The sequence below is a fragment of the Apus apus genome, chromosome 3 (assembly GCF_020740795.1).
Source record: "Apus apus isolate bApuApu2 chromosome 3, bApuApu2.pri.cur, whole genome shotgun sequence".
Taxonomy (NCBI): Eukaryota; Metazoa; Chordata; class Aves; order Apodiformes; family Apodidae; genus Apus; species Apus apus.
This window is the reverse complement of record NC_067284.1, coordinates 113328817-113355317: the sequence shown is the minus strand read 5'-3', so window position 1 is coordinate 113355317 and position 26501 is coordinate 113328817. Positions and strand designations below refer to the sequence as shown.

At 38.1% G+C, this 26501-nt stretch overlaps 1 protein-coding gene across 10 annotated transcripts in view; it reads right to left on the bottom strand.

Annotated features, from left to right (window-relative positions):
- Nucleotides 1–26501, bottom strand: part of PUM2 (pumilio RNA binding family member 2) — a 65891-nt gene that overhangs the window by 2665 nt on the left and 36725 nt on the right. For 6 of the 10 annotated variants that reach the window (XM_051613506.1, XM_051613508.1, XM_051613498.1 and 3 more), the window contains 10 exons: nucleotides 20771–20914; nucleotides 19455–19736; nucleotides 14490–14726; nucleotides 7670–7937; nucleotides 7013–7142; nucleotides 5088–5222; nucleotides 4717–4854; nucleotides 2927–3052; nucleotides 1861–1982; nucleotides 418–610 (listed from right to left, as the gene is read on the bottom strand). In XM_051613506.1, coding sequence (XP_051469466.1) covers nucleotides 418–610; nucleotides 1861–1982; nucleotides 2927–3052; nucleotides 4717–4854; nucleotides 5088–5222; nucleotides 7013–7142; nucleotides 7670–7937; nucleotides 14490–14726; nucleotides 19455–19736; nucleotides 20771–20914 — 1775 coding nt within the window. The remainder of the gene's footprint in view (nucleotides 1–417; nucleotides 611–1860; nucleotides 1983–2926; nucleotides 3053–4716; nucleotides 4855–5087; nucleotides 5223–7012; nucleotides 7143–7669; nucleotides 7938–14489; nucleotides 14727–19454; nucleotides 19737–20770; nucleotides 20915–26501) is intronic. The other 4 variants (XM_051613501.1, XM_051613502.1, XM_051613504.1 and 1 more) reach the window with 3 other exon arrangements.

Sequence of the window (26501 nt, the reverse complement as noted above, 5' to 3'; positions counted from 1 at the left end):
CTCTGTGATTCTGTGCTATTCTTAAGCAGAAAACATGTCCATAAGTTACAAAGTGTAGGAACCTCTCTTGGGAGAACTGCAGAATAGATTTATACCAGCAAATAAAAAGAGAAACGTTTCTCTTCTGTTGTATTAATAAAGATGACAGATAATACAATTTTATATTGAAGTATCTTCACAGAAAATCTGGCACAAAGAGAGGATATGAAATCCAACTTTTCAAACTTCTCTCTAGATTTACATTTTTAGCTGAGTGCTCAGAGATGTGAAGATTTTCTGTTTTATGAAGCTCCACTGAATTGAACATTTATACATCAAGGTCTGGGTTCCATAAGTAGTGTGCTTTGCAACTAGAGGGAAAGGTGCCCTAGCAGAAAAATGACTACAGATAATATTATTATTCCAATCCAAACATACCTTGTGCATTATGATCTTCCTCTGAGCAGGTTCAGCCATATCAATCATCTTCTGAACAACATAGTTGGCATACTGGTCCTTCATCATGGTGTATAAGGCACTGTGAGGACCATCATTCTGGCAACAGACCTCATCAATGAGCAAAGCTCTTTCAGCACGAGAAGCATGAGTTACACATTTTTCTACCACGTTGCTGAAAAATAAAGAGAAGTGCATTCTGTGGCTTCAGATGTCACATGCTTTTCAGGAGCACTTTTCCATTTCATCTCAACAGCTCCAAGTGCCTTCAAGTCACTAAGGAGCGCAATGTAAATGCTTCCAGTCCTGATTTTAACATCTTCAGCCTGCAAAGGCTGAGGAAGGTAAAGGACTGTACACTCCTCCTCACCTAAAGAAATAATTTTCTGATACCTATTAGCTTGTAGGAGAGATTTCCCACTGGACCTCAGGCTGCAGATACACTCTAGTAGATCTGTTTTGGTTGTGGGCCCTTTTGAGACACAACAGATAAAGCCAGATCCCAGGCCTCCTGCTTTTTGCATAAAGGCACTTTTCAGGAGCATGCCCAGGTCAGAGATGCTGCCAAATGCTTCTTCTGCAGAAAGGAAGTCTCTGACCTTCCATGTATCTCAGAAGCTGGAAAGGCCATCAATGCTTCTAAGACAGCAAAGTGTTTCTGGTCCTAAGCTTGCTTTAGAGATCAAGCAAATTTGAAGGAGAGGATTATGAACAGTTCTATTTAGGCAAAGAAAATCCAAATAAACTTGATAGCTTCCATACATTTTTAAAACAAATGCCCCCATGGTGTCACAGTGCATTTCTACCTAATGTTGATGACCAGGTTAGTGTCACTAAATCATCCAGGATGAATTCTGAGGTGTTTTCCCTAGCAAAAGGCACATGAGCTGTATTTCAGCAAAAAGCACTGAAGGATGGCTTCCAGGTTCTAACTATAGAGTATTTCAGGACTTCTACATTAGTCCTGGAGACTTCCTCATGCACAAAATCCTTGTTGGACTGAACCAGCACTTTTTACAACCAGCCTTTTTACACTTGTAAATGGCTTAGCTGATCTGAGAGACAGTCAGGAAGTGCCATCTTATCATCAGTTTATCAAGCAAGTACTAGGAGAGCTTTTCACCTGGCTCTGGTGATCCTCACACAAACTTTGAACCCATTCCCTGCACTTGTGTACAAGGTGAACAAAAACCATCCCATAAACCCATGGAATTGTGTTCGTTTTGGTAGAGTACAGCATCTCCCCTTTCCCAAATGTAGTATGAAATGCCAACTGCCCTTCATCTCAAGAAAAACAGGACATTTCAGGAGGCAAGTTACCCAACAGGAAAAAACCACCTATCGTTTTTGTAAGACAATAAATACATCCAAACCTGCAACTGTAAAAGGTTACTGAACTTTTAATACATGAAGGCTGCACAATACCTGGCAAATTTGTGCTGACTCAGAGCTAGAACTTTTCCTCTTATTTCTGAAACTATTTTACTCTTGTCTTCAGGACGACCGTGCTCCAGTACGTGTTGAATAACATAATTTCCATATTGGTCCTGAAAATAAGATGATTTCAAATTTTTGTGTGTGTGTTTATACCAAGTCATTCATACAGCTCTTGTATAAACTTTCAAATTACCCTTTGCTCAGATATAAGGAAAACCACCATCATGTCAACATTATAGAAACAAAGTGATGGAAGAAATACTGCATCAAGAATTTACTTAACAGGCCACAAAGTTGACATGCAAAATGTAAATAATCTGTAAAACCAGCATTTTACTCAAATACCTTTTTATTGTCTTCAAGAAAGAATTCCTCAAAATTAAGACCATCATCCTTTAACAGCTGTAACATCTCCCTGAACTTTGGTTCCCCAAGACAAGTTATGTTTTAACCAGACACTTGTATATACATGAAACCATTGAGAAATAAACTAGACTGTGAATACACAGCAAAGGCCCATTATTGCCTTTTTATGTGTGCACGTTCCTACTGAACACCAAGTCCCTTCCAGTATTTTAAACCAATTCAATTTCAAACCCATTTGTAGCACTCATTTTGTTTGTCTGGGACCAAGACAGGCAGCCCTGTTTAAGGTCTTTTGCTTTCTTTTAAAAGGTAAGCAGCAGCAACAGGCATGTTTTAGACAATGTAGTTATGTTTAGACATTATGAGAAGTTAACTGAAGTGAATCAAGATAAACTACAAAAAGGCAATCTTTGCAGTAAAAACCATATACTAATTCTGTGCATTTACAAAGCGTATTCAAAGCTACAGTCAAAGGTATTGAGAAAAAGGCTTTTTGTATCTTCTTTGCCTCCCAACTTCCAAATTAATTTTCATTTAAAACTACGGAAGGAAATAAAACCAAACAATCAGTGTCTTCAAAACTAGAAGGTGGCAAATGCATTTAAACTGTTTCTTAAAGAAATAGGAATAAATATATGAGAACAAAAAAAGCTCTAAAATGCCTTAAGAAATGAGCATATGCACTAACCTGCACTAGCTGCTCTGTGTGTTGGTGCAGCTCTTCTAAGATTGGCAAAGTCTGCTCAGCAGTGCAGTGCTCCAAGATCCTCTGAATTACTCTACAGCCATAGGGGTGAGTTGAAAGTACAAAGACCTGAAAACAGGAGGCAAATTGAAGTTAACAGCAGCTCAACTTCACAGGTACAGTAACATCACCCTGTTCAAAATGGAACTCAATACACCAACTACTTCTATTAAAACAAAAAAGCTCTGCCTGCCAGTATCAGAATCCAATCTCCAGCAGAAGTCAGGAAAAGACGAAAGTGGGTTTTTGGTTTGTGTCAAAGACTCCAGGAATTATACAACTAAGAATCCCATTTTTCATGAAAATATTTCTAGCCTGCTGAGCTGCAAAGGAAAGTCTGACCTCTCGTTAAGCACTGTTCATTTTTCAAGCTTTCATTTTAACTTTGTGCTTCATTTTCAAATTTTAAGATTTTGACATTTTTATGAAGAGGAGTTCCATTATTCTGGCTCAATTCTCACTCATTTCACATTGCAACAATTTGGAAGAGGGTCTCTGCTACAGATACAAGTTTGCAAGCAAGTATTCAAGACAATCAAAATCGTGCTTATTCATTGTGTTTGTCTCCAGAAGCCAGGCTTGCATTTCAAATATTCATTCAGAAGATTCAAAAGTCAGTGTTGATCAGAACTGAACACACTCTTAACTGATTAAAACCAGATTCAAATGATGCAGGCAGATGGAAAAGATACCTATTGTTAAACAACATGACTAAAATGTGGTGTATTTCATTTGCCAGTTCAGATTAGCTAATATTTTTTATATTTAATTACTTGGAGGTGAGGGTGGATGTTCAGCAAATAAACAGCCACACTTTAGTCAAGGGGCTCTATTTACAGTTCAGAAACTGCTTCTCATCTACCTCATACACACTTTTTGATGTAAAAAGACCTGACCCCAGAAACTTTGGTATGCCATTTACTGCTATGTACAACAATAATTTAGGTATTGCTGTTGGGTAAAAGGTGAGAGAAGGATATTGTAGATTTTGTTAAGAAATACATTTGGCCATCCATTAAAGTAAAACTTAGTAACGTGGCCAAGTTAGTAAGATGTTTACAATTCTTCTCTAGACTATAAAAGCACACATTTGTCTCAGGGTACTACAATCTTACTTAGCTGCAGCATATTCTCTAGCCTGCAGCACAGTATTAATCTTATATTAATAAGATTTCTTGGAAACAGAACAAAACCTCCAACATTAAACAAATACCACCCCCCTTCACTTCACACTAACCCACATGTAGGGAAGAGATTAGTGCATTTCTTCAAAACATTTCCTTAATGACAGACATTAACTGGGAAACACTGAAAAGTCATACTTGCAAAATAAGCAACAGAAGAAGAAAATGGGAACTTTAATGAAAAAATGTGTACTAGAGAGCAGAGGCTTTATTATTACACAAAACATTGCAATGTTAGAAGTTATGAAGGAAATTTGAAATGGCATATCACAAAACTCAAACAGAAAGTCTGGCCTTAAGCCAAAAAACCTCCACTGGTATTTGTAATACATCCAAAGAGGTCTTTCTAGAGCTCATCTCCAACTGATGAGCTCACCTTTTCCCAGCACGGTAACTCTCCCTTCAACAGCCTTCCCATTTTATCATCACTTTTTTATCATACTTAAAAGAAGCAAAAAGTGTCCAACACTATCTGTACATGCAAATGATGGAAAGAGAACTGGAATTCCAAGCAATGCTAGAGAAGAGGAAAGGGACTGTTCACACTACCTGTCCTTTGAATGCATCGATGATGAACTGGAGCGACTGGGGCTGAACACACTCAATACATTTTTGTACAACATGGTTTCCATTTTGATCTTTCACACATTTCAGAACATGACCATCCAACTCTTTCACCATCTCATTCTAGGGAAAAACAAAAAATAGTTAACCTTGTCTTTACAGTCATTTTTTTTTTTCTCCCCCCCTCAAAGGAGTATTTCACTGGGGGTTTACTTGTGTACCTCAGCAATTTAATTTAAACAACTACTTTTGTCCCTCGGGAGTGAAAGGTACAACCAAGAATTTAAGCAACTAAAAAGAAGGATGCAATATAAAGAAATAAAATTTTTTAAAAAAAGAGTAGTGCTCTAACTTACAATTACCTGCTGGTCAGGTGAGATTGACTCGAGTGCCTTCTGGATGACACGACACCCATACATCTGCAGGGCCAAGGGCAGAACGTGACCACGGATGCGAGTTGCTAGGGCTAACTTCTGATCCAGGCTTCCAAACTACAAGAAAAGCAGCATGCTGTTAACAAATGAGGACATGGTGGCACGCTGGAACTGACATGCCAGAGGAAGTACTTTTCATGATGTATTACAGGTTTACTGCATGCCTTGAATGATTCTGTCCTTTGTATTTTTGATGGGTATATTTACCAGATGTTTTTATATTCTAAATGCAACACTTTGTAATATTCCACATTCCAGTCACATACCTGCCATCAAATCCCACGACCTTGAAAGACAACAGAAAAGACTGAAATAGTTTGTACTTGACTGTCTGTAGGAATATTTAAGCCAAATAACCCACTTATTTAGACAAATTATACCAGGCAAGTTAATGACAGATTTCTGTAATCTATTAATCCAAATCAGATTTTCTCTGCTACCTCAAATTTGTACTGGTCAGTGTGCTTTACATCCTGTACACATTAAGTCAGCTGTAAAAGGAGCAGGTGGGGAGGGAAAAGAGTTCAACCCCTAAAGTAGGTTCTTGGTAACTTCACATAGCTTGAAGGATCATTCTTACCATGGGCACTTTGGGAAATCTAGAAATATCTGGCCTTTGCAGAGCAATATCAGAATGGTTTTGTACCCTGGCTGTATTAAGAGCATAATTCAACCAATGTCTTTCAGCAGTGGCAAATTTCTGCCCATATTAGTCCCTTCATGTTGCTATTACAAACTTCTGTGCTGCTCCATGCAGAGGAAAAGCCAGTCAAGCTTAATAATATTACAAAAACCCCACACCTCTAGTCACGTAGGAGTCTGAGAAAAACTCAAACAGCTTTGTCCTCCTACTAAATCATGAACTAAGTCCCTTCCTACACACCTAAGGCGTAGTACACTTTTTTCCTGAGAACTCTTCTGCAGAATAAAAATGGAAACTCTGAATTTGCAATGATTATCTATCCATCCACCTATCCATCCATCCATCTTAATAGTATGGGAAAAACCAGCAACTGATGACCCTTGAGCAAGATCAACATCTTGCATACCACACGTCAGTCATACTTTTCAAAAGATGTTTTTAAAAAAAAAAAATCAAGTAAAAAAAAAACAAACACAGACTACTCATTTCAGTTTACAGTAACCACATTATTTCTCACTGCACATTTTCCAGCTTCACCTTCTATCCAGACACTTTATTAAAGTCCCTGATTTAAAGTACAATATGCTAGACACCCTTCCCACATATAACTTTTCCCAGGACACAGGTATTGCTTTTTCTTCTCTCTGTTAGTCAAATCTTGTAACTCCTTGATGAGGATTCTTTATTTTATCCCATAGTTTTTTTTTAAAAAACAAAACTGCTTTAAATACTACTTGTAGTAATACTGGATGTATCTTTTGACAACCCTTTCTCAAAAGTCTTCAGCCTTGATACATTTTATGTGAGTTTCTTCATATACAGCACTGAAGTTCACACAGGTATTTGGATGCAAGGGAATTTTCCAGACCCACTTTTTACCAAGATGAGGTAACCAACACAAAGTGTATCAGGCCAATCTTTGTGTTCCCCATCATCTGCTGGAATTGTCTGTAAATGAGGCTAAAAGGCTTGCAAAGCCTGAATGTGCAGCCTGTACCTTCACCAATGTTCACCAACGTACACACCCTCAGTGTAAGGAGAAAATGTGCCTGTTATGAAAAAAGCAGAGGATACAGAACAGAAAACACATACAGTGTTACAGGCTTGGCTTCTGTGGTAGGAGCCCAGTAGAATTCTACTATGATGTTAAGAAAAAACAGCCTTTCATTCTCATTTCTGTTCAGACACTTAGCATTATGCTTACCTCAAAGAACTTCTGTATTACATAGTTTCCAAACACATCAGTCATCAATTGATAGGCTGCTTGCAGGATCTCATTAAACACCATCTGGCGCTCAGCTGGAGTAGCTCTCTCCAGCTTTTGCTGTATAAATCTAAGGGCAAAAAAAAAAAGGTACATTATGCTTCATGTAAACAACAGGAAAACCTCTCAAATGCTGTTTCAATGAGACACCTCAAAATTCTACAGCAAGTATTGGACGTTCATAAAACTTATTAAAATGAAAGTAGTGCCTCTGCATATAAAAGGAGATATTTTAGTAAAATGATACTTAACAACTTTCATTTGAAAAGGATTAAAGATGAAAAGAGTAACGATCAGTATGTGATGTATTGTTGAAAAATGGTTTTAAATTCCAGATGCCAGATATTTTGTTTTCTTAATCAACACCTTTTTGATACCTAAATACTAGCGTTTACAAGTCTAGTTACGAGGCCAGTTCTACACTGAGAACTTCAACAAGCAGCTAGATCTGAACTACTTTCATAATGAGATTTCCTAGAGAAGAAAGAGGTCAGTGTTAAGAGCACGTGCTCCAATTAGTGCCATGCTCTGCATGGAGATGACCAGCAGCTCCACTCAGCAGCACAGTCTCACGAGCAACTTCACTATGGTAGTTACCTAGAGCCATGCTGGTCTTGGGAAAACTCAACAATGTGTCCAACCAGGTCTCTTAGTTGAAGATTAGGGAAACGATTGTTTCTGAAATCTTCCAGCAACCGGCTGCGTCCCGAGGGCATAATGTCAGACCTGTTGTAACGGAGGCGCGAAGGAGGGAAGAGCTGACTGGTGGAGCTAAAAAGACTGGAGGTACTTGCCGCACTGCGATACTTGGCTTCGGCTCCAGGTGCTGCAGAAATATAGCGACCACTACCATTTGTCAGTCCTCCTACAAGGAAGCAGTGCTGTCAGTAAAAGCCACAAGGAAAACAAGCCAACAGCAAAACAGTTAAGTGGACTAGAACTACGGATATGCCCTGGAGCCAAAGGATACGAGAGTGTTGTCTCGTTACTTGTGTTTACCTCATTAAGGTCGGAGGAGTTAGATAGTTTTATCTTCCAAGAAATAAAACCATTCTTCTCCTCGTTTTTGTTTTATGTGAAGGGCACCAGGAAAAGGAATGTCATTAGAAAATATAACAAAGCAGGTAAAATAAGCACCCACTCAGAGAAACTTTAGCACTGGGTGGGCTTTAGCTTGCTGGGCAGATTTCCACTTCACAATAATACTGACTTATACCCTTGTTAGTAGTCTCAGAGTTAGCCAATTGTTTCAAAACAGACCATGAAATCTGAACTACCCTTCAGTCCCTACTGAGGTACCTTTCCAACTTACAGTGTGAAAGGGCATTTTTGGGAGGCACACATGATGCCTCTCGTCTTGCTGTACTTGTTCTGCAGGGTATCTGATGACTTCAGCATCCCAGGTTTTCAATCTGGTACCTCTTCTAAGCACTAAGTATGTCAAATTTCAAACCAGTTAATGCTCTACTTAATTCAAAACCAACCAAAGACATAGAAAACTGAAGCTCCATGAAGTCCTTTCCTTGCTTCAAAAACATTAATCACTGTCACTACACTCCATCTTTCTGCACTTCCTAAGAAATGAGCTGCCTTCCTACATTTAGGTCCTACTCCTCTTTGCTAATGACTCCACCTACAGCTCTCATCATCTCACAGTCCTGGGTCTTTCTCCTCACATACTGCTCTCCAATCAGTTTATGTCACTCTGAACTTCTCTGGTAGGTCCCTCTCCCCTCCACTTTACAACAGGCAGTAATGATCATCATAAGCATGCAAGGAAAACACCTTTCCCAACTACAGTATGATTTGAAATGGGATACTGCTAGTATAATACAAGCAGAAAAACTGAAAGGCAATTCCCACTTAGAAATCTCAACTCTACTACTTTGAAAAAAAACAAACTACACCTGAAATTACAGAGCAGGAACTGGAAAAGGAAAGCACGTTCAGTTTCCCTACAGGTTACCTAGAAAGTGACACAGTAACTGGAAGTCCTTTCTGAGTCAACACAAGAAATAACTAGATTAGAATTTAAAACAAATTGCAGTGTGTGCTGTTTGAATGGTGCTTTATTACAAAATTAATTAAAAATAAGAATAATAATCAGCTGACAGTGTCCCAGCCAAGCCTTCTTTTGGTTCCAAGTATTTATAAGGCCAGGCTAAAACAGTGTTACAGTGGGCTGGTAATGTATTAATGGTAAAGTATCTTTTTTGAAAGGTCAAACTGGAATACCAGAATCTGGGATGTTAGTGCTCTGCAAGACATACCAAGCATCACAATTATTGCACTACATAGGATTATGTCCTAAACCAGAAAGAATTAGTACGTATTTTATTGTTACTGTTTAAAATTCAGTGGTAAGAATCAGGAAATACTTTATGCCCTACGATACCTTTTAAAACCCGCTATGTTTTATTTTAAATTAAAGCCTCTAAATTCTTTACAGTCAGAAAAATCAAGTCTTTTAACTATAATTTTTTCGTTTCCATTGATAATCACTGTTTCCAGAAAGGAGCTGACAGTCACATGATACTAACAGACAAAAAGAAACCCAACAATCTGCAGGTGAAGCAGCACGCAGAGCGATGCTCTGCAGGTATCTCTGTTCTAGGGACAGCCTTCTAAAGAACAAAAAAGTCATGCACCTGGAATAAGGATACTTCTCATCTAGAGTACTTAAAACACGACTGAAAACCTACCTTCCCTGCCAATGCTGTGCAGTAACACTACTAAACGCCACAAGAGGGCAGCAAGGCCGCTTTAAAAGGAAGTCTAACAGGCTGTCTTCCTCTCCTACCATCTCCACTGCCCTACTCACCCCATGTTCAGTTGTGTGCCAGAAACCAAGGAGGCAGCTGTTGACGATATGCTCCCAAAATGTACGGCTCTAATTAGCACACACGGTCATAGAATCGCACATGTGAATCAAGAGTTGTTTCACCTTTTTTTTTGGTATTTTGTTTTTAACTGAGCCTTCATGTAAGTCTAAACTAAATGTGACAACTTCTCCAGCAATTCAAACAGAAATGAATTTGACAGGCTTTTCACAAATATGCTACATAAGTGTAGCTGAACTGCACATATACAATACATTTTAGATTTCAGGACTATTAGGCCTTTCTTCAGTTTAATTTAGGAAGCATCTCTTCTTAAGATTTGTAAAATAACTATGCTGCAACTGGCAGACTCCTGTCTAGCCTGTGAAACTACTTAACTTCATCATGCTAAGCAGGATCATAATACAGGAAGGCTGAAAATATATCCATTGTGCCTAGAAGAACCTGTCTTCAGAAGCACACAGGAAGCTTAACCTTGTAAAACTCTGGATGCTAGTATAAAAAAAATGGTAATAGGTAATTAACTCTTTCTTCTCATGTTACCTTTTACTACAGCAGCAGTGCTATAGCTTGGTGCCAATTCTGCAGATTTGAAAAACAGTAACACCCTCCTCCCAATAAAAGCTTATTGTCATAGGTACTTCTTATATGCAGATGTACTCTCGTATACAATAGACTATTTTCTATACTTTCTCAGTCCAAAACCACCAAAGCATTACTGTGGACTTCAAAGACAACTGGTCTCCTTCCTGAAAATCTTGAGCAGGAACAGCTTAGAAACTGAAAATTGAAATCTGAATTCTAGTTACCCAAATCCCCCTGGTCAGCCCACCGCACCCTTCTGCTTTTCAACAACTCAGGACTCTTGTTTTACAGTTTCTGATTCCACACTTGAAAAGGTAACAGCCTGGGTCTTCCAAATCATTTGGGGAACATACACTATTGAATAAAGCACCTAGTCTAAACATCTCTTGAACAGTGACATTTTAGAAGCCTTGTCAGGCATCAGTATGGCCACAAATTACAAACTGCTGGGGGAATAAAAATATGCAGTTCATTCTCCACATAATCACTTTGCTATCACTTCTGATCTTGCAAACAGAGATCTCTGATGCCATGAATAATATTAAGTTGTTTTACAGTTTAACTGAACACCTAAATCCCTGTGGTTAGTCCACAGGGAGGAAGAGGCACAGAGGCATAAAGGGGATACAAGCCATCTAAACCAGAGCTGTACTAAGCTTCAATTTAAAGCACTTTAATTACTGACTCCTAAACATGGGTAAAATATTAATGGAAAGGAGAATATTATTAAAAACTAGATTGATACAATTAGTCTGTTAGTACTTATTACCAAACTACTTCTTCAACTGTTTCTAAGACTTAAAACAGATCCACAGCAACTTGTTTAAATCAATCAACAATATTATTTTCTAGTAAAACACAAGCAAGTAGAAACACTTTAAGCTTGATTTCTACAAAGTATTTGTTCTTCTGTAAAATAGTAGCTTCATCTCAGACTCAGCTAAAAATTCCATCTTTGTATGGAAAACAGAGCAACCTGATCTAGTGGGAGGTGTCCCTGCCCATGCAGGGTTGGAACTAGATGATCTTCTAGGTCCCTTCCAACCCAAACCTTTCTGTGACTCTATATATGCATTTGTATGTGATTATCAATGCAAGTGGCTACTGTGCCTGGTTTACCAAAGCTCAGACTAGAGCCACAGTAGAGGCCATGCCAAGTTCTCCACACTGTCTTGCCAAGGGGCCTTGACTCTTATCCAGAATGACCACTTCTAAACCAACACCAATCTAAACTAGTAACAAGCTTGGCTTGCAAGACACAGAAAATACTGACCTCCAGCAGCCCAGATTTTAACAATACTGCTCTACACCAAAACCTCAAAATGCTGCAATGTACCAACAAGCAGAGTAAGCACTACCAATCTAAAAGGATTTTTAGTTAACACAGAGGAAAAATTCCTCTTGCAGTTTTTTGTCCCTGGGAGTGAAAGGGTAGTTCAAATTCATGACCTTACTGCTCCAACTGATTACAGTGAAGAAGCAGTTACAGACAACTGACAAGTCCCTTCAAATGCAGGAAAACTGACACGTGAACACAGTAATCAGCATATTCCTATTTTAAGATGTTGGATAAGAGTTGGTCAGAAGAGATAAAAACAGCAAAGTATCACAAATTTCTTGTCAAAGGGAAATTGGTCTTTTAAGCTACAAATTGCAGCAGTGTCTGACAAAGGGGTTATAAAACCATGCACCCTTTCCCAGTATTGTGCTCTAGTATTCTGGTGGCTGAAACAGGAGCAACCGAGTTTGATGCCCATTTTAAAACAGGAGTTAAACTTAGCTGAACCTGTTGATATAAGCAGGCAGGACAAGTTCTGAAGGTGGAGGGAGAGCTGCATTTGACAGGCATTATCGGAATACCAATGGCAACTGCATGCAGACATGAACTTACAATGCTGTTCTACTCTGAAAAGTGACTATGTGATAATCATACCCTTCTTAAAACATACTCCTGGTTTGATTTCAGGTATATCTTCTCATCTGGTGAGAAAGCTTTGTCTTCTCATTTTTTAGATGTGAGAATAAAACAAATGCTTCCAGGAGCGGTTGATGAACATACCAGGATAAATTTAAACAGGACAGACAATTAGCTGCAGAAACAGTGTTCAGCTTTTAGTGATGGCGGACCTTTGATGTAACTGCACACAGGTATGACACAGGGCAGAGTGCAGGAAATGCTAAAAAAAAAATAATTACTGCATTTTTATGAACCAAAAATTCAGAAGATCTCCATTTCCAAATTTCCTATCAATCGGGTAAGGTAGCAAAAAGTTTACTCATAATCAAGGTCCACTTCAGTTGGAAGATGAAGAGGCAGTATACACGGAAGCCAACAAGGCTGTGTCAATTTTCAGAGTACAACTGTGCATTCTGGCCTTTACACAATGATCTAGCACATAATCTGAAACTTCTGATGCTTAGTTCACACTGCCAAACAGTCCGAAACGGATCCAAATCAGTATGTAACAATTTCTGCTGAAAGAGGTCAACGTCCTCTGTACTAATCACAGCTTACTTTCTCAGAACTGAAAGAAGTCTTTTAACATCAATGAAATGTGAAACAAGACAAAATTTTCAATGTTTTGAATTTTAGATAATGCCTTCCAAAATTTGGTTTCAGTATAGTTTTCAGTAATATGAAAACTATCGTGAGAGTACTTTGAAAAGAAAGAAAGAAAAAGATTTCCATGATAACCCCATTGTCAGATGTTCAGAACTTTCTCAAAAGCCTCCATTTGGGCTGAAACTTTCCATGCTTGGTCTCAGCCCAAAGGTGCACTTTGTAGACCTGAAAAAGGAAAAAAGGTAAGTAAAAAAAAATAAAACGTGCTGAAACATCCCCTTGCCCAGTTTTACTTTGGGTATTCAGCACTTAACCGTGAAGGGACACTGAACTGTAAATCTAATATATTTAAAGTACTTTTAACCTTGTTATACAAATCACTCACACATTTCTCACTAAAAGTGTATCTTGGTAGGCACTTTTAAATTTCTCCTTCTTTTACTTGCACTAACAGAAGTATAGGGGACTAGGTTGCCTATTTCCAGCACAAAAGTGTGCACTGAATAGTTAAGTAACTGGAGCAACAGGCAACTCAATATTGAAATTACATCCAGTTTCACTGTCTGATATTTAGCACCCAAATTAAATGACCACAAATATTTTCAGAAAAAAAAGGGAAAGTTTATCAAGTAACCTCAGTTTAGAGCCATTATCTTCTAAATATACTGTAGGCTGTGGTGGGGTTTCTTTAGATTTTTTAAATTTTATTTTATTCTTAATTTTTCTTTTAAAAGGTTAAGCTCCCAAGTCATCTAACTAGCTTTAAAATTTTCTGAAAGATGATCATAGTTCTTTTAAAAAATACATCTCATAACTGAGAGCCACCACTGAAAAAGCCTTTGCTACTTCTTCCACAAATGGGTTTTCTTTTTTTCCACCAGCCTGGTGATAAACTATCGCCTTCCCAGCAAAGCATCTGAGCCATGAAGTAGTAGGCTCACTCATTCAGAAATCACCTTTCAATACATTTTACATTGAGAGCTTTGCTCACTTCTCTAACTTTAGCATGATAAGGGGCAGTAGTGAAAGTCACTCCACAGGTAAACACAATATAATCTTAAAATGTCCTTGAAAGTGGTAATACACTGAAGCAGAAACAAAAATAATGCACCTTTGCTTGTCACATTGTAGACACATAATACAAAAAGGATCAATAAGTCTTACTGGGCTCTCTATCAGGCTTCTGCAAGGGAAGAAAAATCAGATTTTGGCCCAATCCTGCAAAAAACTGAATGCCCTCCACTGTCAAATCAACGAGCACTTGAGCGTGCCCTTCACCTTTCAGGCATGGCCCCTCTTCATGACAAAACTGTTCAACAGCAAAGGTAACGTGACATCTCTTAGGCAACATATATTTTACACATAGAAATACATACACACATACAAACAAAAAAGTGTTTTTTTGGTTTTTTGTTTTTGTTTTTTTTACCTAAATGCAAACTGGATGAGGATCCATGTGATGAAAGTGATGGCGGTGGCGTAAGTGAATGTCCTGGCGTTTGGCTTGGCAGAGGCATGCCTATTGGACTTGGAGAGGAGGAAAATCCCAGACTATTGTAAAATGGCTGCCCTATGGGTGCTAGGCTGCTACTAGATCTTTTGTACAAGTCAGAGCTAGTAGATAGAGAATCTCTCCTTGTGGCACTACTACTTGCAGAACTGCCAACTGAAGAAGAAATAAAAAGACCCTAATTACACAGTGTCAACTGAATAAAACCTATCCCCAACTACAGCTGGGCAATAACAGATGAGATCACAATAATTACAGCAATCTTTATGACAAAGACAAGTACTGTGATAACCACACATGCTTTTAAGTAAATCTAAGTGGGTATAAACATACCACTGATAAGTAACTTCACCAATGCCCATGTCTTTCAACATTTCATTCTAGACTTCTCACAGTAATATTGCAGTACTCTGTTTTAACCTCCTGCCTTCAGGCTTTGGGATAAATATGGAATTTGTGAGATTAGAATTACACTGACACAACACATGATTCCAAAAATTACTTCCACTAAACTCTGATAACATTTTTTTTTCACTGTAAATTCTTAGATAGTGCTACTTGATTTCAGGAAAAAGGCTCGACTGGCTGTTGTTTAAGGGTTCAGAAAATAAATTTCTGTTGCTGTTCAGCTGTTTCTGAACCCCTCACCTGTAGGAAAAAAATTACTACTTAGAATTCCCTATGAGAATTACGGTTCTCAAAGAAGTGTTTTGAAAAGATAAAGGAGGAACAGGCTAAGAAGAAGATGAGAAGCAGAGACAGGAAAATTAGGTGAGAAACTAAAAATGTAATTTTACTGCTAACCGCTATTTCTGAAGTCAAGTGAGTCTAGAAGCTTGGGTAACAGTGGAGTAGGGAAGGACAGGTTATCCTGAACAGCATCATTCAGCAGGGCTATGAACAGCCTAGGACAAATTAGAACAATTAAAATTTTTTAGAAATGTTAAACTCTACTACCTGTAGCCTACCGGTGACAAATTAATTGAGAGTGCCTATTTTAACATTTTACTCATGAACAAAACCAAGATTATGGATACTTTGATAACAAAGAGGCTTCTGAAGATGAATTTGGAAAATTTATTTCTTCTTCAACTTAAAAAGGAATAGGTCAGAATTTATATACTTCCATGATCTTTACCCTGGTCATGTACTTTCCTACTAGAGCTGGCAGCTTGGCCCAATATAAAGGTCACCTGATAATTCCCATTTTAAGACAATAATTTGTTTCACCCAACATTAGCAACATGGTTAATACTTTTCATGGCAGGTACCTGCTTGGACCAAATTCTTCCAAGAAGTTCTGCCCAAACAGCACTGCCATTTCAGAAATACAGGCAAGGAAAGAAGCTTTATCCTCAGCAAAATAATTCAGCAACCTATTATTTGAGAAGTTAATGCTTGAATGTACTCAGACCAATGTGATAGCAACAGGAGACCTTTATTTTCACACTCTCTTTGATGGAGCTGTAGCCCAATCACAGCTGCCACAAGTTCAGCACAGATCTGCTACAGATTCACAGCTGAAAACTTAAACTCCTGTCCATCCATGGCACATCGGAGATGGCTGATAAAGGTTTTCCCTGCAACTGAATTCCTAGGTTTCTGTGTGCCATGTCAAAAACAGACTCTGAAACTGCTGTCCAAGATCCCACCTTGTGTTTGGAAGGGCTATCAGGCAGTGTGGAGAGGAGACAAAAGCCAAACACAAGAAATAAACCAGGGAAGGGAAAGAAAAGAAAAAGGCAAAAAATAACCAGGAGGAGAGAAAGGTCAGACAAAGGAATCAACAAGGAGACTGCAAGAAAACTGGCAAGCACTTTCAAAACCCCTGGGACTGAGGATGAAAAGAAAGCAGATCTGAAGTTAGGCAGCAGAAGGTATATATGACGGTGAGGCAAAAAGACTGGAATAGTAAGCTGATGATGGGAACTTCACACAGTACAAGGAGAAACAGAAACATATTTGGGAAGGGGAAGGGAAGCAAGGGAGAAATGTTGCCTGGAAACTGGGACAAAGACACACTAGAGGAGAAGCCAGAAGGAAAGAGATACTGGATTAACTAGGCAAGGAGACTGAGAGTAAGAAATCGGAAGAGCAAATCAAGGTAACAGTTGAAAGAAATCTGCAGATTTGAGGCTGGCTCTACAGGGTCTGGCTAAGCTGGTGAACCATGTGAATGTTCATACATGCTAGATTGTTATTTTTCCAACTATGAAAAAAGCTAAGTAAACTTTAGCTTTCTTTCAGGGTTTCCTACTCAGCTAAATTACTGCAGCTTAACAAGTTACCATGAACCAGCTGAACTGCATTTTCACACACAGGCAAGCAGAGATCACAAAAACCAGAAGAGAATTTAAATTAGCTTACCCCTCTCCACCACTGCCTAAGCTAATGCAATTACTTTACACTTGCTACAAGCCATAAGAAGGCACCTGGAAAGCTGCTGTAATTGATCTAATTCTTAGTTACCTGTTAAGCTGCAGTAACTTATGTACCTAAACCTTTAAAATGTAGCATGAGTAATATTATAATAAAAGAGCTGTAAAGTACATACAGCCATTTATATGGTATGCTTGCCTCTTCCTGTGTTTTACTTTATTGTTCAGTCATTCAGCTAGAACATGATCATCCCACCATTTTTTTGCAGAGCTGTTTTTTTTTCCTCCCTGCAACAGTAAGCTCTGCACAACCATTTGTCAGTCTACATGGCTGTATTTTAACTGAAATTCAAACTTTACAAGATACTGATGGGAGTTGCAAAGAAGCTGAAATTCTGGTAAATAAAAAAATTAACTTGTTTTTAATTTGTCTCAACGTGCATTCACACCTTTTGTATAAGTACACATACATGTAATACAATTCATATCTACATACAGCTGAGGAACTCTTAAGAAAAATGATCAGGAAGCATTTTTCAGTGGCTATTCTGGCAAGTGCAGTTTATACTTGGCAGGCAGGCACTTTCAATATACTTTTAATCCAATAATACTACTAAAAATATTCCAGGTTTAGATAGCACCTTTCATCAGCACTTCTCAAACTGCAAAAGCACAGGCTTCCTGCTTCCCTGTGGATACTACCATGCTAATTAAATCACCTAGGATACTGCTGCACCATTTCAGCATATGCTATCTATGCTGAAGGCTTTGGACAAAGCTCTGAAACTGACCTTTGCTAGAAGAAAAAGGCTTAATCTCCTGTGCCAAAACAAACTATGCTGATTCTTCTTCAATACACAACTAAAATTTGTATTGTATGGAGGTCCTTGTGATAATGCTGGATAAAAACTTTTATGACTTAAAACTCCTCTACCTAGAGACTTAAAATAGGTGCAGATAACATCTGCACATTAAATATGCAGATATACTTATGATCACCATCTATCAATGATCTGAAACTGTACCTAGAGTGAAACACAAATACTGAGATTTCATTGAAATGCTACAAGTAGCTCAGGACAAATTATATTACAAAATATAGCACCTGGATAGCCCAATTACTTAGGAAGATTTACCTGCTCTGGTATGATGGGTTATTAAGACATCCTACATGACTGAGTAGCTTCTACTTTTTTTTATTTTTTTTAAATTATTATTCTTATTTTTAAATTAAAGATGGTATGTTTAGAGTCTCCTACTTCACTCTTTTTGATCAGATTAGAGACAATCAGTGTAAAACTTGATTCTGGCTTTCCTAGCATTAGGGGTTTTTTTGAAGCAATTAATTTTTCATATTTTAAAGTAAATATTTTTTCAGATTATTTAATAAAAACAGAGAAAATATCTGTGTTGATACGTAGTAGAGCTGATGTCACTATTCACCTCCCCTTTGTTACCAAACAGGGATCATGTTTTAACACTGAATGGCATGGTTTTTCCTTCTGTGTTTCCATATATTAAGCTATCTTGCAAAAATACTCACTCTTTACATCTCTTTCAACATTTCATTTTTTTATGATGATTTTCCTTGGGGTTTTTATTTTGAACATAATACTGTTAAGAGTATATACATTTCCCCCAAATTCAACCCATCTGCAAGATATCCAATAAACACACTCCACTGATTTCATTAAAATAATAATGATAAGCAACTCAGTGCTGTGACTTAGAGATTAATAGCCAAAGGAAATATTCTTTAGAAGAGGTATTTCTCTTGCCTAATCATGAATTTGAGATGTTAAGAAAACTACCTTGCATGTTTAAAAACTGTGCAAGTATGAAATTTTTGCACTACTTTTATTTTTATTATTTTTTTCTTCATGCAAACAGGTTGATAATATTGAGGAGCATCTGTTGAAATAATTGAAGGCCCCAGATTTGCACAGAACTATTTAGACTTAACTGTACTTCAGATTAAACCTACTTGAGTTAACAAGGACTATTCTTGGGTAGTAAACCTTTCCACTTAATAAATCCTATTTAAAATATTATGGAAACAGTATTAGATCAAATTTAGAAAGTCATATGCTATTTAATATTTTTTAAAATTAGGAATTTTCTTGACATGAACATTAGAACCAAGAACGAATCTCTCAAATGTCATTAGTTGTTACTTTAAACACAGAATAAAGATTTCCTTGAAAGAAAAAGAAAAGTATCACTAAAAACAGTAACAAACTTTTGGGGCAGAGTTCAGTGCTCAAGATAAAAAAGTATTTTGGAGATATCTAGGACTTCCTGATAATCTTCAAAAAGGTAGCTAGCATACACAGCCCAAGTGAATTTAAAAACCCCTTTCCTCCCTTATAATGGTTTTTAAACTTAAATAACCTACTTCTGCATTCTTTTTTGAAATGTATATGTATATAATATGTCTGGATACAGATACATTTTTTTGCTTAACACAAAGGTCTCACAGAATTTCCTCACTATATTAATGACCTACCTGATGAGCCAAATCCACCAAGTGCAGAGCCGATAGCTGCTCCTAAAGAGCTGCTACTTCCAAAGCCAAGAGATGTGCTTCCTGGTTGGCCAGGACCATGTGAAAAAAGGGAACTGCTCTGGGAGTTACTGGTCAAAGAGTTACTGCCATAAAATGAATTGGATTGTAGGCTACTATTTGTTTGCTGTTGCTGTTGCTGTGGCTGGGCACCAACTGGCCGAAACAGACCGTTCGTGGCTCCCGCGAGATTGTTTGCTGTTCCTCCAGCTGAAGCAGCTGCAGCTGTAAAACACACATTTTCCATCATAATTACTCTCTCAAACATTTCTGACTGAAAATGGACTAGTCAGATCTATATCATATTTTCTTGAAGTCCTCTTCAACAAGCAGAAATGGACATATTAAAGAACTAAGAGACTCTATAGTATTACACAGCCTTAATTACTGGAGGAAAAAAATAAATTAAGACAGCAGGTGTTGTAGGGGCATCAAGGCTGTAAAATTGTTCATGTAATTGAGGGAATTTTCACTGTAAACACATAAGACATTACTGTTTACTGAACTCTACTTTTATATCCACTGTTACAATAGCAGAGTTGCAGCCAAAAGTCAAAGACATCTCCAGCTACTCATGTCAGAAATGAGCTCTGCACAGAGGAAGATGTTATAGATTCATTTAAAATCTAATTTTACTAACAGATTTATCTGGTGTAAGTATTTTGGATTTCACTAGAACAAATGCAACAAATATAATGGTTCAGCAGTAGTATCAGACCCTATCATTGTAAAAGGAGAAAAAGAAAACTAGATATTTTACGTATAACTAATTCTCCTCTTCTGCTGTCCATTGTATGTATTTTTTCCTTGCCACATTTTTCAGGAGAAAATATTTTCAGGAGAAAAGCACAGCAAGGCCCCAGAGCACTCCATCATCTTCTGCCAGACTGAAGCAATGAAATGATGCTTCCTAGAGGACACTGTTTAGAGGACTGACGAGAAGTGCATGTCATATGCATGAGGAAAGGCAATCTGACAAGCAACACCACCACTTGCAATAGCATGCCTGTGTATGTATGGGGAGAAGACTGTAAATATCAATTAAAAAAAAACCATCTCTGAAAAAACAGTAGTATCTCTCAGAGAAAGGGAGGGATCAAGAGTAAGAAAGAGAGCATCTATGGTATACTCTTCACAAGTAGGAAACTTCAGAGATGCCTACAAAACACGTCAACAACATCAAATACTCTCCAACCAACATTACTGCTAAGGTTCAGTACAAAAGTAGAAGAAACCTTCATGCAGGATCAAATACTTACCTGCTTGTGCTGCAGCAGAACTGATGATAACAGGAGTTGAGGCCACCAATCTGACTGGTGCTCCAAGGCCAGTTCTTGCTCCAGGGCCTACTACCAAGGCACCAGTCTGATCGTAATAGGCAGTGGGAGCTAGTACTTGATAGCCTACACAACAGAGGATACAAGAATGAGTAGTACAGACAGTCCCACATAGCCAGCATTTCTTCTCTCCTTGAAATATTCTGACAATGAACTACAAGGGGGAAAAGAGCATTTCTGCCATGTCCCTGCAGAATGTCAACTGGACAGGACAACAAAAAACAACGAACACTGTACAACAGCGTGTCAAAATCTTATTTAGCAATGCCCTATGGAATTCTTTAAAAACTAGAGTAAGAACTAAGTTTAGTGGTCTAAAGCTGAAGGTTATTTTCAAGGTTAACAAAGTTACTAACACCATAATTAAAAGGTACAAGGACAACACAACTGGTTATAGCTGGATCATTATCAAATTAACTTCTTTTAGCAATGTAAAATATTCTACATTTCTCTCGTCCTCCTTTGTACACGGGAAAGGTACTGAAATTTGTACAATTAAAGGGCTGAACTACATGCAAGTTTGGCAACTCCATGTATTACCCAGCCACACCTAAAAATCCATCTCCAAAAAACACATTAGGACAGGAATGATCTGTGTGCAGGAATACCTTGGACCAGTCAGTTCCACAGAAAAAAAGACTGTAATCCAAGTATCCTTGAATTCAGTTGAGAGTTAAGAGTTGAAACTGGAGGAGAAAAATGAGGATGAATTGAAAAAGCAGAAAAGCAACCAGTAGAAAGGAAAACAGGATACAACACAGGAATGAAGGAAAGCAAAAGAGAAAAAGAAGAAAAAAAGAATAAAACCTTCCTGTAGGACAAGAGGAAGAATTTTCAAGCTTTGCCACTTTATAATGAAGTAGAAGATTTGGAATAAGAATCCCTAAAAAATGAAAGAGCTAGAATAGTCTAGGAAGAAGTGCTGACAATGTAAAGGTAACACTAACTTTTGGGTTGACTATCCTTACAAAGCAATAAAACAAGACAAGAGACTTTCAGTGTTCCTCCCATGTTCAAATACATACTAATGCTATTAAGAAAAAAGTCAAGATTGCAAAAATCACGCATCTATTTTTGTATGTATAAGAACCCAGATTCTGTATACTATTTAAAGTCAGTTTCCACATATGTTCAGAACTAGGTCTAGCAGAGTTCTTTCTGAAATAAATATGACCCTGAACATAAAGACTTGGGCCTCTAATTCCAGGTGAGTACCTCAGACACCAGGCTTCCAAGTCATATTTTCTCCTCCTCAATTTCTAAAACATCTGTATAATTTCTTCTGTCTAGATGTCTTGCTCCAAAATGGAGCTGGGAAAAGCATCTGCCTACTGCCCTTGTGGTTACAGTACTCTGCAGGAAGCTGGAGAGACAGGTCCAAATTCTCTAAGGAAATCTGAAGATATGAAGGAGACTCAAATAGTAACTGAACAGGAGAGGAGTGATGAAAATCTAGATCTTCAGGTTCAATTCATAGTTCTGGAGAGGAATGCATTATACTGGTTATACAAACTTGTCATTACTATCATTCCAAACCTGTTTGTCCTCATTGCCCACTACTTGGTTCTGCACTCCAGGTGCATCTACCTTCACCTCCTGACTAACAGCACGGGAAGACAGTTGTCCTCCAGAGAGCTGGTCTGAAAGTCTGGCTACTTAAAAACACTCCAAACAGGTTGAATGGATTAGGAAACCTTTGCTATAGCTTCCACTGCCCCTTCCACCTACAAAATTGTGCTGTGTTGTTCCACCACCTTCAGCCACTATGAAAAATGGGTACATTCCCAAGGTAGGGAAAGGTGAGTGACTGTTGTCTGTTTTACTGCAGTTCTGTAGAGCACACAGCAGAGAGTATTGGAAGGTTAGTGACACAGCACGAAAGGTCTTTATGATACCACATACATTCCTATCTGCACTAGCCATGCTTGATTACTAGTACCTATTTAAGTTTGACTTTTACTCGTAGCACACTCAATAGGTAACACCATGTTGGTTCTGCCATTTGCTACTGCTGTATCATATAAAAACACTTTCAGAACTCAGAATTGGCTAATACTTACCAGCATTAACTCTGTCCACCTACACTGTTCAAATGTTCAAACCCATGGATAATGCTATAACTGTATAAAAAAGGAGCTGATTATATATTTACACCCTTGTGCTCATCTGAAACTAATACACAGCATATTACTTCAGGCCCACAATATAAACAAGCCTATTCTGCCATGTAAAATACTTGGGGGGAGGGAGCCCAAAAAGATAACTTCAGGAGTACTGCATAAATTAAATTTACTGGGATTAATACAAATGCAGTTTAAGAAATTACTTTTAGATTTTCTAAAATAACTGACTAGTATGACTGCTGAATTTAAAAAATGGTGGCAACTTGCACTTGGCTCTTTGTGTTACAAAATGTCTGGTTTCTCTTGATACTTCCTTGCCACTATATTATCTGTGATGCCAGCCAAGACTAGGACATTTAAAATCAGTAATATTAAGCTAGGTCATCAGCATCAAGATACTGTCCATCAGAGAAGGTTCAAGCCATGCATGAGAACTGATGGGTGCTTCTATATTCCTCATCTCTGAAATTAATACATTCTGACCTGGAATAGGAGGCCCTCTCAGTTTTCTACTCCTGCCAACTAAAACCAAAGCAACGTAAGTCTAGCTGTGAAATTGCTGAGACCTTGCTAAGTGCACCTGCAGCCTTGAAGGTACAAAATTACTTGCTTTGACATTAAAAATGCAATTTCAGAGACGCCATCTCAGATTAGATTAAATAACTGAAGAACAGCTCCCATACCAAAACTAGTCTTCTGCTTTCTCTTCCTTCACAGCATACTGTAAACTTTGCAACCCACCTCTGAAAGGAGAGCACAAAGATAACTCCATTTCCCAGCCTTCTCTCATATCAAAGATAAGATGGGAACTTGTCAAATCTTCTCTTAATTCCTTCTCCCCTCCTGTTTCAGTTTTTTATTACCTCTCCATCAAATCATCATCTCCCTGTGGCTGTGGGATTTTCACCCCAAATGAACAACTATCAGCTCATTTCAATGCTTTCATAGTCAAGCTTACACTGGTCTTCCACTGCAACAGAAACAAACATAAAGCTATCTTTGCTTCTTAAGGACACCTTTGAATTTAGAAATCAACTGCTTTATCAACACTTACTGTCTCCAGATCAGAGGGGAATATAAAAGTAAACAATCTGCTTTACCCATACTGTGCTTTGCTGAAATGATTTTTAAACGTCTCCAAAAGCACAGACTCGGAAAACTTTCTGGATTCTTCTCACACAAACCTTAAATGTTCCTAAAGAATGAGAGGAAGTCTGTTGTCTTGGCTTGTGCAGCCCATTCTTCATGTTGCTCTTACTCATCCAGTGATTTCTTCCATGTCTTTCTGGATACTGGATACTGCACACTCTCTTCTCTCATTTTTGTATGTAATACCACAAAACTCTGCCCAGATCTCCTACTCCCTTCACTCTATGCAATTTCCCTTACTCACGACACCCAAATGTATGTTAGTTTTTTGCTTCTCTACTCAAGATAACAGATGTGACACTGCCAACTCAATTACCTGCACCTTTTAACACCATCCTGACACCTCTCTCTCTCCACCTCCACTCCGGACCACAACCTGCAAGTTGAGTAGAGTCCTCTCTCCCTGTGTAGCAAATCCTTACTTCTCTCTTCTCAGCACTCCCAAGATCCAATTATTTTCCTCTGCATATAGATATTTTTTTTTCAGCTCTTAATCTTCCATCTTTTCTTAAATGCTGTAGTCTTCACTTCAGTGTCCCAAGTTCACTGAAATCTGAACCACTATAACCTTTGTTCATTCTGACACAGATATGCACACCCTTATCTCTGCATTTGTCTTCTCACAAATCAAGTTCAGAACTTACTAACCTTGCCAATACTGTAACTCCCTGTATGTCTGCCATGATTAAATCTGACTTCTATTTCATACTACCTGGAGGCACAGAACGCACGACCCACTGCCATGTCACACTTTGAATTCCTCTAGGTAATAAAAAAATGCAATGCCAATACACAGAAATTGTTGATTTTAATGTTTTATACATGTTTTTCAGACAACTCAATTTACCTGCCCAGCTGCATGTTAGATGCACCATCACAGCAAGCACTAACCAGCTTCTCTTGTGTGAATTCAATACAACCATGTGATCAAGCCAACACAGTCAATGAAGCCTCCAGAGGGATTCACCTGACCCACAATTAAACATCTATTTTACTGTAAGCTGAGCAGCTCTGCAGCCTCTGAACAGCAACTGCACTAAGGAAATCTCCACTGAGCACAAAGGTTCCTCAGACAACTGAGGTCACATGCAGATTCCCAAATCTGGATGACTTAAGTCCAGCCCTTGTCTGTGATGAGGACTGGTTTTATTCATAGAAAATAATCATATAATGATGAAATGGGGAGCACCCTCTGATTTTGTCTTGCACAAGCATTCCATCAGAAACGGTCTGTTTCTTAAGAATGCTTGTTACAGAAAGACTTGCTAAATCAGAATTAGAAGAACTTCAAATGTAATAGCACAACTCCAATGCAAAATGTATTTCTCTTTTGATGGTTTTAAAAAACAACCTGAATTTTTCAGAAAATAGACTTGAAAACACTAGAGATAAGTAACCTGGATTTCAGGCACCTTCTCACTGCACTTAGCATGAATTATGTGCCTTAGGTGCTACATGAATACACATCCCTAAATAATTAATACAGAAGTATTTGGAATATCAAAATTTAAAACTAAAACAATTCCATAGTTGGGACAGATCATTATTTTTATCCAACATGAAGGCTGTGACAAGGAGAGAGCAGCTGGAATTATTTAAAAGACAGCAGTATGGATAAGCTGAATAATATACTCTTACTCATTAGCTCAGAGTGAAGCCAAACTATTCTCTCTGTAAGGAATGTTCAAAAGTTTGAACTCAGTTTGGACCTACACTTCCTTGTAAAACATCTATGTTCATTGAAACAAGAATTCCCCAAGTATTCTGTTTGTTTGTTACATTATATGTGTTGTTCAGTGGCTGCTGCCCAGGATTCACTTAATCAATCACATTTTGGTATCAAGATGTAACTTAGTGGTCCTGACTCCATTTTATAGTATGTGAACTGAAAAAGGCACCTCAGGAGCACTGCATCCTAGATCAGGTAGCTAAAACAGAGGCAGATGAATCAAGACTAAAAGTTCCTATTTCTCTTGACTAACTGTAAAAGGAGACTTTTAGCTAAAAAATACAGACATCTAAAACAGTATCGTGATTCCCATCTAAAATGTCTTGTGTTCATCACTCTATCCATCTAAAAAGAGGAATCACCTCCTAGCACTCCCTGTGACTCACTATGAAAAAGGCTTATGATGACTCAGAAAATAAAAGTCCTTTTTGTTTATATTTTGTGCTAGTTGCACACAATTCCTACTCTAGAACACCCTGAAACACACACTCTGGCCATCCAGGCATGCAGCCAATGGGACAATGAAGCAACCTACAATGCACACTGAATAAAAAGGTTTCTGCCCTTGTGGAAAACCTCTTCAGGCTTGTGGAGCAGGAAAAAAGTCCTCCAGTCCAAACTTCACAGAATAGGCTCTTGTGTTTTTATAAAG